The 13,397-nt window shown below is 34.9% G+C and overlaps 1 protein-coding gene across 7 annotated transcripts in view; it reads right to left on the reverse strand.

Moving 5' to 3' along the window:
- The window catches only part of RALYL (RALY RNA binding protein like), a 383,196-nt gene that overhangs the window by 52,408 nt on the left and 317,391 nt on the right, over positions 1-13,397 (reverse strand). For all 7 annotated transcript variants that reach the window (XM_027685835.1, XM_027685910.1, XM_027685984.1 and 4 more), the window contains one exon: positions 6,072-6,104. In XM_027685835.1, coding sequence (XP_027541636.1) covers positions 6,072-6,104 — 33 coding nt within the window. The remainder of the gene's footprint in view (positions 1-6,071; positions 6,105-13,397) is intronic.

Below are 13,397 nucleotides of genomic sequence, written 5' to 3' on the forward strand. Positions count from 1 at the left end.
AGTGTATCAGTAATACTATCTGAAATTAAACTGTATAGATTCTCAGTGTCTTCCACAGCTACCCATATGTGCTGTCATCCCCCAGATCCCCCCTGTCCCTCTGGTGACTACCCTGGGAGCCTCACCCTGTACCAACCCTTTGCAGACATGTGACTTCTGCTTCTTACCTCCAAGCTAAATCTCACACATAATTAAAGAGTTGGTTGCTTTAGAGGGTATTCTCTGCAAGAGCAGACCTGCTACTGCCTGCTAAAGTCGTAGAATCTGAGTGGTTTTAAACATAAGGAATTACTGCCTGTCTTTAAACAATGAGTTTAAGTAACTGTCAAGTGTGTTCAGTCCTTCAATGCTTTTCATGAAAGCAGCTCCTGAATACCTGGTCTGAATATGAATGAGAGTTACAAGATTATGTTCAGGTTGGTAGTTTCATTGGTGTCATAGTAATAGTGCAAAATGAATCCAGTATCTCCTCTTTTTTGTATTTTTCCTCTGCTGAAAGAAAATAATTTTCTTAGCTATCTCTCTTCAAAAGCTGGACAGGAACAGTAGGAATAGTGTCTACTCCTTCCACTGGTGCATCTGATAACAAAGATGAGGAACAAGAGTGATGGTATTCATTGTACAGAAGATAACATGTGGCTACATTCTGTTTTGTGCCTTATAACTTCCCATCCATTAAAAAATCAACAACACATCAAACACTCACAAAAAGTGATTGTGAATTGAAAAAACTTGCATATTTTGGAAGTGGACTAGGTATTGTCCTAAAAGAGTCTGCAAGGATTAGGCTTTTATTTAAACAACCTCAATTCTTCAGGATGGGATTCCTCAAACTAGTGTAGGAGTTCAGAATTTCCTATAGATCTTCTGCAAAATGGCCTTGTGGGAAAGAAAATACTATAAAGAAAGAGGAAAAAATGTGGGTGACAAATTCAAGTTGTTATATGTATCTTAGAACAATTCTGCCAGAGGAAAATTAAGGAATTTTACTTTTTGTGTTTTATAAACACTACCAAGTGCCTCCAAGAACCTGAACCCACCAGCATTCCTCCCTCTCTTCGAGAAGTACCTATGTTTGAAAGGTAATATGATTAGGATGTGATTTGGAAAAAACATGGCTTTTCAGTATTTTCTATTATCATATACTTTCTAGAAACCAGACCTTGGTGAGGAAAGCAGTAGTTCCTACAGATCTCTAGTCTTTTCACTGGGAATGTAAAAAATTGTATTAATTAATGCCAATTTTACTTGTATCTCTTTTCTTTCTCCTATGACAGGCAACTATTCATCATGAAATAAATGCATACAATGCATTAATTTCACTTATGTCTCTCTCTGGGCTTTCCACCTAAATTTATACTGTTTAGAGCAAGCAAACAATAAAAAAAAAGTGAAAAAGTCAGAGAATACATTGAATCTCAGCTGACAACCAGATGTATATAACACATGCATTTTCAAAGACCATCTCACCTAAGAGCTATTGCCTGCTTACGCAGAAGTAATCCTATTCTCTGCAGCAGACAACAGATGAATCTAAGTTCTCACTAGCCTCAGAAAAAATCAACTGTTTCTTTCTCTCTCTTCCTGTCTCTTCTGAATTCAACAATATGGGGCATATTATTAAATGGCATCTAAAAAAGAAGACAGATATTTTGAAAAGTTTGACAAACTCACTAGATGCTGTGGTAGATTTTCTACCATTGCGTGTGTTGAAGCTGTGTTGATTGAATGTTGTTATGGAAGTTACATACAATTACAATTAGATACCAACAAGAATTAATTAAAAGAATTTCTACTATGCAAGACAGTTACATATTAACTATGGTCTCTCTTGGCCATATAATACTATTACAGGCCTTAAAAGATGCTGCATTGGCTGTATCTTAAAAAATGAACTTTTAATTTTAGGGCTTAGACTAATGAGGGGTTACAAATCTGCATGCAGTATTAGCTGAAATTCATCAAGTGAAAAACTTTTACATGCAGATAACTTTCATCAAGTGAAAAACTTTTACATGCAGATAACTATCATAAATCAAATGCCATAAAATTGCTGGTGAATGGTTAATAACTGGATAACCAGTCTAATTATCTAGAGAGGGAATGCTAACTGTTTTGTTGAGGGGTAATTATGCACCATTATTATTATGAAATGGCTAAATATGGAGAACTAATGTGAATAATTAAAAACTGTTGGCATTTTAAATATACTTTTTTTAAATTTTATACATCCTTTGCCACAACAAATATGATCTGGCACTTGTTCTTTTTACAGTATCCATTTTTTTGTACCTTTCGACTTCTCTGGTCTTTCTACATCAGAATCTTTCAAACTTTTCTCCATGAAGCTGATTTAATGCATTGTCAGTATTCTTCACTTTGGTGAAGTTTTACCAAAACTGCTGCCTCTTTAAAGTCTTCCAGGCACTCTGACTATTTGCATGACTTCTTTTTTATACTAACCCAACATGATCATGAATGCTATATAACATGAAGAGAATAGAAAGTCCAGAAAACTCTCAGTCTTGCTCCGGTTGAATATGAACACAAACCCCAAAAAGTGTGGAAATAACACCTGTGGAGAGGAGCATCCTGTGCCCCTACAGGCCATGACTCAGCATTCAGCACTAGGAGATGTTTCATTCTTCCCTAAGGATTTTATATTCACCTCTAAGAGGCAAAGAAAGACAATCTCAATGTCAATCTCAAATTCAACTTTGCATTCTAGCCAAAATCATAATATTGAATTCAGATACTCTTATCTGAATAGATTGTATACTTGATGAATTTTTGCTCCTGAATGATACCATTAGAGGTTTTAATTAAGGAGTTTACTCTCACTTCATTGCCAAATTATGCCCCTGTCTTGCACAGGGAGTAAAGGAGAGTGGATTTTTCTTCTTTGCTATGCATTTTGCATAGAAAGAAGGATAAATGGAATTACCTTTACCAAGGGAGTACAGTAGCTGTTCTCTCCCTGCATTCCATACACAAACTAGAACAGTAAGAGGTGTGGTCTGCTTCTCTCTGGCTCCTTTCTGAGAGAGGGGAAACAATGCAATATTTTATCAACCTATTTTCCTTGTGGGATCTCTCATGGGAAGACTGCAGCCCTGCACATAGACACAAAGCTCAGTCAGTCCTGTGTCAGTCCTGAGCTCTTAGATTGCCACACTTCATGTTCCCTTCCCTGCCAAAAGAATTAACAATGGAAAAGCACCACTAAGTCGTGTGCTTAGGCACAGCAAAATGAAAAGGCTTAATTAGCTCCTACAGGCAGTATAATGAAAATGTGGAAACAAATCTGTGTTGCAGAAGGTAGATTGAGAGACTGGTGTGCAGGACCAAGCCATCTGTAGGCAGCCTAAAGTAATTTAGATTGGTGTTTTGACCAACTCTGGCTGCAAGTGGCAGTAAGGGCACCCATGTGTTAGGCTAATTGAGGCTAAGTCAGCATTTCTTCTGCAAACATTTACTGTATTTTAAAAGCCTGGTGGTTGCAGCTGTCTGGATTAAAACCTCAGATACAGGTCCTGGCACAAAAGCTCATCCTCTGTAAAAAAGAACCCCCCAGTTATTGTGGGACTAGGAGGAGTATCTCTTTGACTTTAATGAGGAGGTGGGCCCCTCCTCAGAACATGGTAGTGTAACCTCTGTCTGATGCCCTCTTTTGGGGTGGAGGAAATACAGTAGTAAAAGGCAAAAGTAGCACAGGGGCAGGGACTAATTTTGGGGTTTTTTCTACCCTTATCGTTATGAACTTGCGTAAAATAATTCAAGTATACTACAGTAAAACTTCTGAAAAGTTCTGGAAAGAGACTAAGTCTGTTTGCTCAGATTAAACTTCCTAAGAGGAATCAACTTTAGCAATAAAGTCACAGACAATGACTATATGGAGGTAATGTGGATTTATATGGTGACCACCAACCTGCTCATATGGAAAGAAACTAAAAAGCAAAACACAAAAATGATATTTCCTCCAAGGTAGACATCCCCAGATATGCTAAAATTGCCAGCACATTTCTTGAGATCATGGTAAGTACTAAAAATATAGAATTTATTATTTTGTAGCAATTATTATTAAAATAATTGCTACCATTTTCTTCTTTATTTGCTTCCTGGATTTTTATATTTTCAACTTTGCTCCTCAGCCGCAATGACATGTAACTTCTTTTTTGATCTTAAAGTTGAGATTTTCAGGTAATCACTTCATTATGATAGTGGAGGTCTTAAAAATACAACTCAATAGAACAAGTTACAAAGTAGAATAATGAAAGTTAATAATAAAAGAGACTGAATTTGATAATGAATTTGGACATTTCAAAGCACGCAAACCAAGACCAGTACACCCTCCCCTCTGCCTCCAATTTCTCCAGCATTTAAATGGTTTTTCAATAATTTTGAGTTGGTAGAAAGTAGAAACACCAAGCAATTAATTCAAAATGTTCTCAAACAAACAAGAGTTACTTTATGCTAGAGAAACTGAGACATATCTCAATCCTGTTCATGCTGATTTGTTGAGTTCTTTTGATCATAATTTACACACTTCCTTGCTTGTTAACTTTAGTTCACACTTCAGAATTTGAAATTGGCTTTTAGATCTGCGGTTAGTACAATTATTTGGAAGCCACTGATAATTAAATGGTAGAACTAAACTTGAAATGGATATTTTGCATTGAATCTTTTGTCTGAAGTTTATGTTCTTGATAGCATTAAATATGGTGTGAACAAAGGAAGGAAAACATGGAGGGAGAATGTTAGGACACTTAGGAAAGTTTCAAGGAAGAAACTGAAAGTAAAACACTGCATGAAAAGTGAACTTCAGACTAAGAAATAATATACAGATCATTACCTTTAATACATATATTGTCTACATTTTGATGCCTAAAAGAAAATTCAGGGAGAAAAAAGCCTCCCAGGCAAATTAGTTTTGAAGGTGAGATAAGGAAAGGGTTTTAATTTATGCCTAGGCATAAGATTACAAAACGCGTGCACCCCCGTGTCTCAGATGTTACAATTTATAATACTGCTTGTGCAATCCGAGGTTTTCCCACCCTGTGGCTTTTGCCCTGGACCACCCTCAGTCACGCCCCTTAGGAATTGGTACTGGGGTCTCTAAGACCACCTCTTCATCAATCTTCATCTTCCTTGGGGTACAGGAGGCGTATATTCACCCAGTTCTTGACTGTACTTTTGCAGTTTAGGTCAAGGTACAAGCATTCTCCAAACAGAACAGACCTACCTTAAAGAGAAACTAAAGGTTTCTACTGGAATTCAGGGGGTAGAATTGATATGGGGAGCATGGAAAAGGGTAATAGGGTTGAAAATCTATGTTGCTTCTGTGCTAAGGGTAAGGGAATGAGAGCTGCTGCTTCTAAGTCTACTTCTGCTATATAACTACTTATAAAGCTTATAAAAATTAAGAAAAATCAAATAAAACAGATGGATCTTAAGGCATCATTTTATAAAAGAATGGTATTTTTTTACAATATGTCGCATTTAAAAATAATTTTTTAGAATGATGAATTATTTTAATATAGAGAACATATAACTGTTTAAGTGGTTATGACACTAGTGAGACAATAGCTGTAATATGCAAATCAGTGCAGTGATCTATAATTCAGCTAAAAATGTGATTTTTTCTATTTCATAAATTCGACTATTTCTGTTACTGAAGTATCACAATTTTTTTTATTCTAAAAGAAACTATCAATTATTTCTTCATGTGCTTTGACAGGTGATATAGATGATATTTGGAAGGGTTTCTGACTGAAAGACCAGTGAAAATAAATTAATAAATCAGCTACCTTTTAATACAATATTTAACTTCTACATGTATTTTAGCATAACTTTTGCATAGTTAATAAAGGCAAAACATACTTCTTTTTTTGAGAAAGAAAGTTTCCATGACTGCTGACTTTATTGACTAAAACTAACTTGTTCTAAGCTTAGGTATAGTAAACAGTCATAATTTTGAAACAGGATGCTTATGCTCAACATAATCTCATAAATTATAATGTATGGTAATTGATTATATCAATATCCGTGAAAATATACAGATTTCTACTTACCCAACGGACAGGAAAGGCTCCTTTGATTCAAGTCTGTCAAGTAAATAACAAGTTTTAAATATATATTTTTTGTACTTCAGAAAAATTAAACAATAAATCTAAAACAGCCACTCTCAGTATCAAGTTTACTTGATGACACAATTTAGCAGCAATAGAAGGGCCTGATCCATTAAACTAGGAGTCTAACTCAGAAAAAAACCCATTAATCTAACTGAATTTTGACTTAGAAAATAAATATTTACAAGGTAGCACATTTAGGCCCTTTAAATTTCACAGGTTCAAATGACTTGTGTAGATATTTACATGGAATGGCTAGAGTGAACAAGAAATACTTTGTCCTTTTTATTGCATTTTTCATGTAAAATGTTACTTTAAATTTAAACACTTTTTTTTTAATTTTGCTTTCCAGCATCCTATACTCATATGATATGGTCACTTTATGATTATGGCACATTGGCCTGAATCAGCACTCTGCTGGACCTGGATGTCACTGGTTTGGTAGATCCAAAGTCATGCCCAGTTCTAAAACCAGTTGATAAAAATGTTCCCCAACTCCCTGCTGTTGCTGTTGTTGCTGTGAGGAGATGCACCACCTGCACATTGGCAGGAACTTCTTCTGTTACTACTTTCCACCCAACCAAGATAGATGGAAGAGTCCTCATCTATGTTATCAGACAGCATTTCTGCTGTAGTACCTACAACTGGCTGCCCTTAATTTTTTATTTTGTTCTGGCTGTGATGAATTTACTAATATCAGCTGCTTTATGGGACCATTAGTATGTGATTTTAGGATCCTTCATAGACATATTTAGAGCATATTTAAAGTTCAGTAATTTTGAGTGGTTACATGACGTGCAAAAGTGTTCTGTTGTGATAATTTCCACTGAGAGTGCTCTGTTAGGAGGAAGAGCAAATAACCCCCCTCAGGTCATTAACGTCTCTTTGTAGCCTTTAAGAAAACTATATCATATCTAGAACAGAACATTTAATTTATGAATCTGAAACAAACTCAGACCCACAACAAAATATCTAAAATAGAATTGTAGATAGGACTAATTGTAAGGAAAGGTACTATAAATAATAAATGTTTTAAGAAAGAAAACTTTCCTGAAAATATGTAGAAAAACCAAGTACATTGGCAATCAGCAAAGGTCGTGTCCAAAAACCTCACAAACCAATAGACCAGCTTAGTTATTGCTGTTGTCTAAAAGCCAAAATATATTGAAAACACAGTAACTTCTCTGTTGTCCTAATGACTATAGCTCACCTTTCTTTTTCTTTCTGGGGTTCAGATCCACACGGAACTAGTAGAATAGAAGAGGGAAACACTGATGGTTCTGCATATACCTAGAAGTACAGTAGAAACCCAAAGCTGCATATCCTTGTGGTCAGGGGGATGCTTATCCAGGGCAGTCCCAAGAAAATGCTGAGCTTGGCATTCTCTGTGTTTAGGCAGTTCTGCCAGAAAGCAATAAAGTGACAAGGCCCTTCAAGTGTGGGTTTCACCCTTCTGCTGCAGGCTCTGTGCACAAGTGTTATTGTTTTGTTTTCTGTTTTTGTGCTTAATGGAATGAACCAGAGGTGGGGAGCACTCAGTGTTTGGCTGGAGATATTAACTATAAGCAAGAGGAGCAAAGAATGAAAGCCTCAGAACATACTTACATACTTCATAATACAAAAATTTTATAATGAAGAGAGACCTGGCACTATCCTGATGGAGGACGTTCTGGAGGATTTTACTGGCAAACAAAAAGTCTGTGATAGAATACCCTGTGGACAAAATACTGCAATTAAGAATCTATTTGAAATCCATTCTCAAGATGGAATTCAATTTGATTTAATGAGTGCTGCCCTAGGTTTGACCTCTCTAGTGTATTTGACTAAATGGTTTTAGATAATTTGCTGCATTACTTTTAATTAGTTCAAGTGTTCCTCATAGTAAAGAAATACAATTATCTGTTGGTCTTTTATTTGGTAATGCAGTGTATGGCAAATTAATATCAAGGTTTTAAAACTGCAACACATTATAAGATAACATCCCATATCATCTTTGCTGGTGACATTTATCAATACGTATAATAGTTCTTTTACAGATTCACAGAATATGCTGAATTGGAAAGGAACCACAACAATCTTCAAGTCCAACCCTTAGCCCTGCGCAGGATCATTCCCATGAGTCACAGCATGAGCCTGAGAGTATCAACCTAACATGCAATGAATTCTCCAGAGTTCTGAGGAATTCTTGCATAATTAAATATGATATTGCATAAATAGTAATCCTGATAAGTTTTGAGAATGGATCTCATACACCTCCAGGAAAAAAATCTTAAAACAGAAACTGTCTTTTTTGCAAAAATGTATTGAGTGTGCAAGAAATACTAGGTTTGACAGTAAACAAAGGGAATCATGTTTTAATTGTACAGGAATGGGAGTGAAGCAGAAGAAATTGAGATTTTTTCTATCTTTCCTGGAATGGTTTTCCCATCAGAAAATTTCAGTTTGTCAATATGTCAAGGCAATATATCAGTTTGGATAGGAAGGAGGAAAGCTCATTGGTAGCATGTCTGGGACATGGCAGACCGAGTTTGTGTTTCCCTTTGATTCTAAGCTAAGATTTTCTGAAAGGTCTGACTTTCTTATCTACATATAATAGATAAGTTTTACAGGAGGAAAAAGAATGTTTACACTATGTGAATTCCTCAATTAAAATCAATCATTGTAAACTGAACAGGCATAGGCAATCAATTTATACCCATTGATATGCTACAGTACTGTCACACTCTGTGACAGTTTAAAATAAAGACCCTAGAAATTTCCCGTTTAGCATTATAGCCCTTGCAACCTGTCTTGGAGAGATACCGCACAAGACCTGATTAACCCAATTGTGCATTTTGTTATTTTCTTTTCTGCTAAGTTTGCTTATATTAATGCCAATTATCAAAAATCCCATCTTTTACGGAACATCCAGATAGACAAATTTTTTAAGGTTTGCGGACAAACATACAAGGAAACATGACTAGACTAAGGGCATGTGCATTCCTCTTTGACTTGTAAACAAATCATTTAGGGACAAGAAGGTCTGAAAGTAAACTCTGTTGTCTTTGAATTATTGTCCTATTAAGATTACAGGCAAGAGGTTTCTTAATATCTGAGGCCTGACACAGGATATGTAAGTCCATATAATTTATTGTTAAAGAATCCTCACCTCTCCGTCCCAAAACTGTTTACAGGACAAAGTGGATAACATTTCTAACAATATCAAGCAAATAGATTTTAGCCAAGCATTCTCCAGGGTAATTCATTATGCATCAATATACTCCTATTGATTCATGATCATTCATGACTTTCATGATCCCTTTGTGGTGGTCACATGATTTCATCTCTAAGGACTTAGAAAGAAAAACATGTGGAATTTAGGGCATTTGTTAGGATTCTTATTCTGACTTGTTGAAATAACAAAACTGTCTGCCCTGAATCAGGGAAAGTAATGGCCAGCAACCAAATTTTTTTTTGGTGAGTCACCATTTTGAGTAAAAATCTTTGTATCAGAATTCCCAAGGAAGATTACCCAAGTGTGTTGTTGACATAATACATTTTCTGTTTGACTATAAAACCCATGAATAGTGACAGTAGTTTTCAAGGGGATTGGAAGCATTTTCATTCAAGACATATAGGAAAGTGAGGCCACCTAAAAAACATTTTGGACTTCAGTAAAGTGGAAATATGTATTTTGACTGACTAATGTGGCAGACTTTTTTACCTGACTATTATGTCTGTCTTTTTGGGCTGTACAGCTTTAGGAACCAAAGCTTTAACAGGAGCCAAATATTTAGCAGAAATATGTGCAGTCAAAGAATATTCAGACTTATGGTTCACACTGTTTAACAAGGAATGAAATTTTTAAATTACAAGAACAACTCAAGGGATCTTTTGAAGGAATATGAAGCGGTTTGCAATTCAGAGTAATCAAACAAGGTTGCATTTTGAGTTCATGGTTTGAAGCGATCAGAAAACATCTTTCTTCAGAAACTTTTAAGTAGCATTACTCATATATCATCATCTAATTTCTTTCTTTTTAAAGCATGTGCATTATAACTTTTGGTAACTCCAAATATTTTATACAATGCAAGCAAGCCTAATAAAATCATGCCTTTAATTTACAGAAGAAATATTATTTCATGTAACTTCCACTATCTATTTATTCTGAAATAACAATTGCTGGTGTACACTAGGTTATCCTTCCTTCCTGGTTTCTGTGACTTAAATAGTTTCAATTCAAGATAATTTTTCTGAACATTATCAGTAACCATTGTTTGATTGAATTAGAAAAGAAGCTCATTTCGTCTTCTGAAGCTTCCATAAATATCTTTATGAATGTTGGGAAGTTTTATTAAGAAACACCATCATATTCTGTAATAAATAAATGATAAACCAACTGTATAGAAGATCTAATCTGTTAGAAGTGTCTCAGAAGTAGAGGGAATGGAAGAATAATTTACAGGGTTATGTCAACTTTTACAATTGTTCCTAATAAATTTAATAAGTTCCACTCCCAGCTGGTGGTTTACGTTGATGACTCTGATTAGAAAAACAACAAATTGTTTTCATGACTATCATGTAATATAAAATCCTGTGTATATTTTTTTGCAGTTCCTTGGAAGCTAAGTGCTTCTCTTATTTATTGAAACATAAAAATTCTAGCACAAAATAAAATGCATCACTCAAACCATGGATGGAAACAAAGTATCATAAACTCAAAATGCCAGTTCTCAGTACAAACTTGCTCCTTTGACATGATAACTGACTTAGTAGAGAAAAGATGAGGCAGATAATAGATAAGAATTAATCTGATTTTTAAAGATTTTTATATTGCCTTATATTGGAGTCTCATAATCAAACTGGAAAAATATGATATAACCCCAACATAGCCATGCAAAAAGAATTTCATCAATGGGAAAGAGGAACACGTTAAATAATATGAACACTCAGCACTATATTTGGTTTTGGTTTGCAGAAATGATTTCAACAAAAAAAAAAAAAAGAGACTGTGTGTAAAATAGTTCACAAAAAGCTAGTCTTAACCAGATCAGTGAACAGAGCTAAAATCTGAAATTTGTTTGATAAACTAGAGAATTAGTCTGAAGTCAGTGTAATGAAATTTATAAGAGAAAAGTAGAGTGAGAAATTGAGAACAGGAACTATTTTATACATCTATGGAATGAAGTATAACTGGCTGGGTATTGCAAAAAAGTTTCAAGAGAGGAAGAACTGAGTAACAGGATGCTAGTTATGGAGGCATATTAAAACATGTTCCCTCAGAACTGATCAAGAAGGGTCCTTAAATCAGCATATTCTTCAGGTCTTCTACTTTCAGATCATAGTTAATCAAAATTCACAATTGGAATATTTAAGTTCACTGAAACTAAATTTTACTGATTACTGAAGAATTTATTCAGTAAGGAAGCTGCTACACTAGTAAACACTCTGGGGATAAACAGTGGTTTACTCAAAAAAGATTATCCCTTTGGCTACCAGACTCTCTGTATGCAGATCTATACATAATCCTTAATAGATGTATAATAAATATTTAGTCCCTTGTGAAAGTATCACAACACATTAAGTATTTTGACTGACAAAAAATTACACATTTTTTCTAATATTTTATTATTTCTGTCAAGGTTAATTATTTAACATTGAGAATATTTTTCCCCAGGTCCATGAGGAAAAAGTTGAAGAACTTAACTTTCCAAGATATCTGTAGGTTATGTGGATCTTACACAACCTAATTTCTGGTGATAGAGAAAACTGAAATAATGGTTGATCCCCATGAGATAGCATGGTTTGAGTATTTTCTGTCTAAGAGTGTTTCTGCTTACCCTTGGGTTTGGTTTGCACTTATGCACTTACTCTGCATTTAACATGCTGAAAAATGGAGCTGCCTTTACTCTTTTTGGTGTTTTGAAGTGGAAGGAATGGAATATTTGGCTCAGCATACATATATCACATGATTTTTGAGCATTTTAAATGTCTGGACAACAAAAACATATGTGCAAAAATACCAAGTTATTTAATTTAATTTAATTCAACTTTATTTTTTAAAAAAACTTCTGAAAAGCAATGACTATTGATGCAATGCATTTTATTTAGCCAGTTCCGCTTAGCACCTAAACCCATGATTTGGTAGTGTCACAGCACTCTGTGCAGGAAAAGGTTTTGAGGAAACACTTAGCACAGGATGCTGTTGGCAATACCTGATGTCAAGCTGCCTAACCTAGCATGCTGGCACTGTGCACTGAAAACCTGATGCAATATTATGGGGGTTTTCAAAGTCAGTCCTAGGTAAAATAAGGTTTTTCCCTTTTGATTTCTTCTGCCTTAGTCTATAATATGCTTTTTTTACAGATGTACATGGCATATAACCAAATTTAACTAGTTTCCTAGCAAAATCTATATCTTACATAATTTCTAAACTTGAACATCTTGACATAAGCACAAGTTTCAGAGGCTTCTAGGATTTATTAGCCTATGTATTGTTAGGAGAAAGAATCTTTTAGCCATCAGTTAGCAAAATGCAACTAATAATCTGTTCAGAATTATCTCTAAAGTTTGACAGTTGAAAAATTGAATAAAAGGTAGCTTTCACTACTGGGAAGAAGTGCTTTAGAGACTGCCTCTTCCCTATACTGATTTTCACAACAGCAAAAGGCTAGGATGAGACATAAATCAACATACGCAAAAGTTAGTTTGATATACCAGTACAAATGTCCTTTGTCATATTGGATACTGAAATCACTACTGTTATAACACATGGGCTGGAAGGGTTTCTGAATTGTGGTAAGAAAGGGTGGCATGGAGAAGAATAGTAAAGGAAGTAGTTTCCAGTAATACTCATTAATGGGTGGCCTAAATTTTAGGCAGCAAGAAGAGAGAAAAACATAAAAATTCTAGGTAATTTAATAATAATATATTATTTCACAGAGATAGAACTAAAAAATAGTAACACATCCATCTAATAAAGCTTCAGTAGCTCATTATACTTTCTACCTGACTTTACTGTATTTTTCTTTATGAATCCAATAATTGCAAAGATAATATAAACAGTGGCATGGATTCTCATAGCTGACATAATTCCTGGTAGTATGTCTGAGGAAAACTCAGTTGTGACTTGGAGAGATTCATTCAGACTCTACATATGAACACCTTCCTAGATAGTTATGGATTGCAGTTTCTTCCCACGCCACCCAAGAGAAGTCTCATGTTGCCAAAGTGACAAGCTAAACTGTATTTAACCCATACACCACATGTATTTGATGTTTCCAGTCATGA

Source organism: Neopelma chrysocephalum, unplaced genomic scaffold (genome assembly GCF_003984885.1).
Source record: "Neopelma chrysocephalum unplaced genomic scaffold, ASM398488v2 Primary Assembly neopelma1_22, whole genome shotgun sequence".
Lineage (NCBI taxonomy): Eukaryota > Metazoa > Chordata > Aves > Passeriformes > Pipridae > Neopelma > Neopelma chrysocephalum.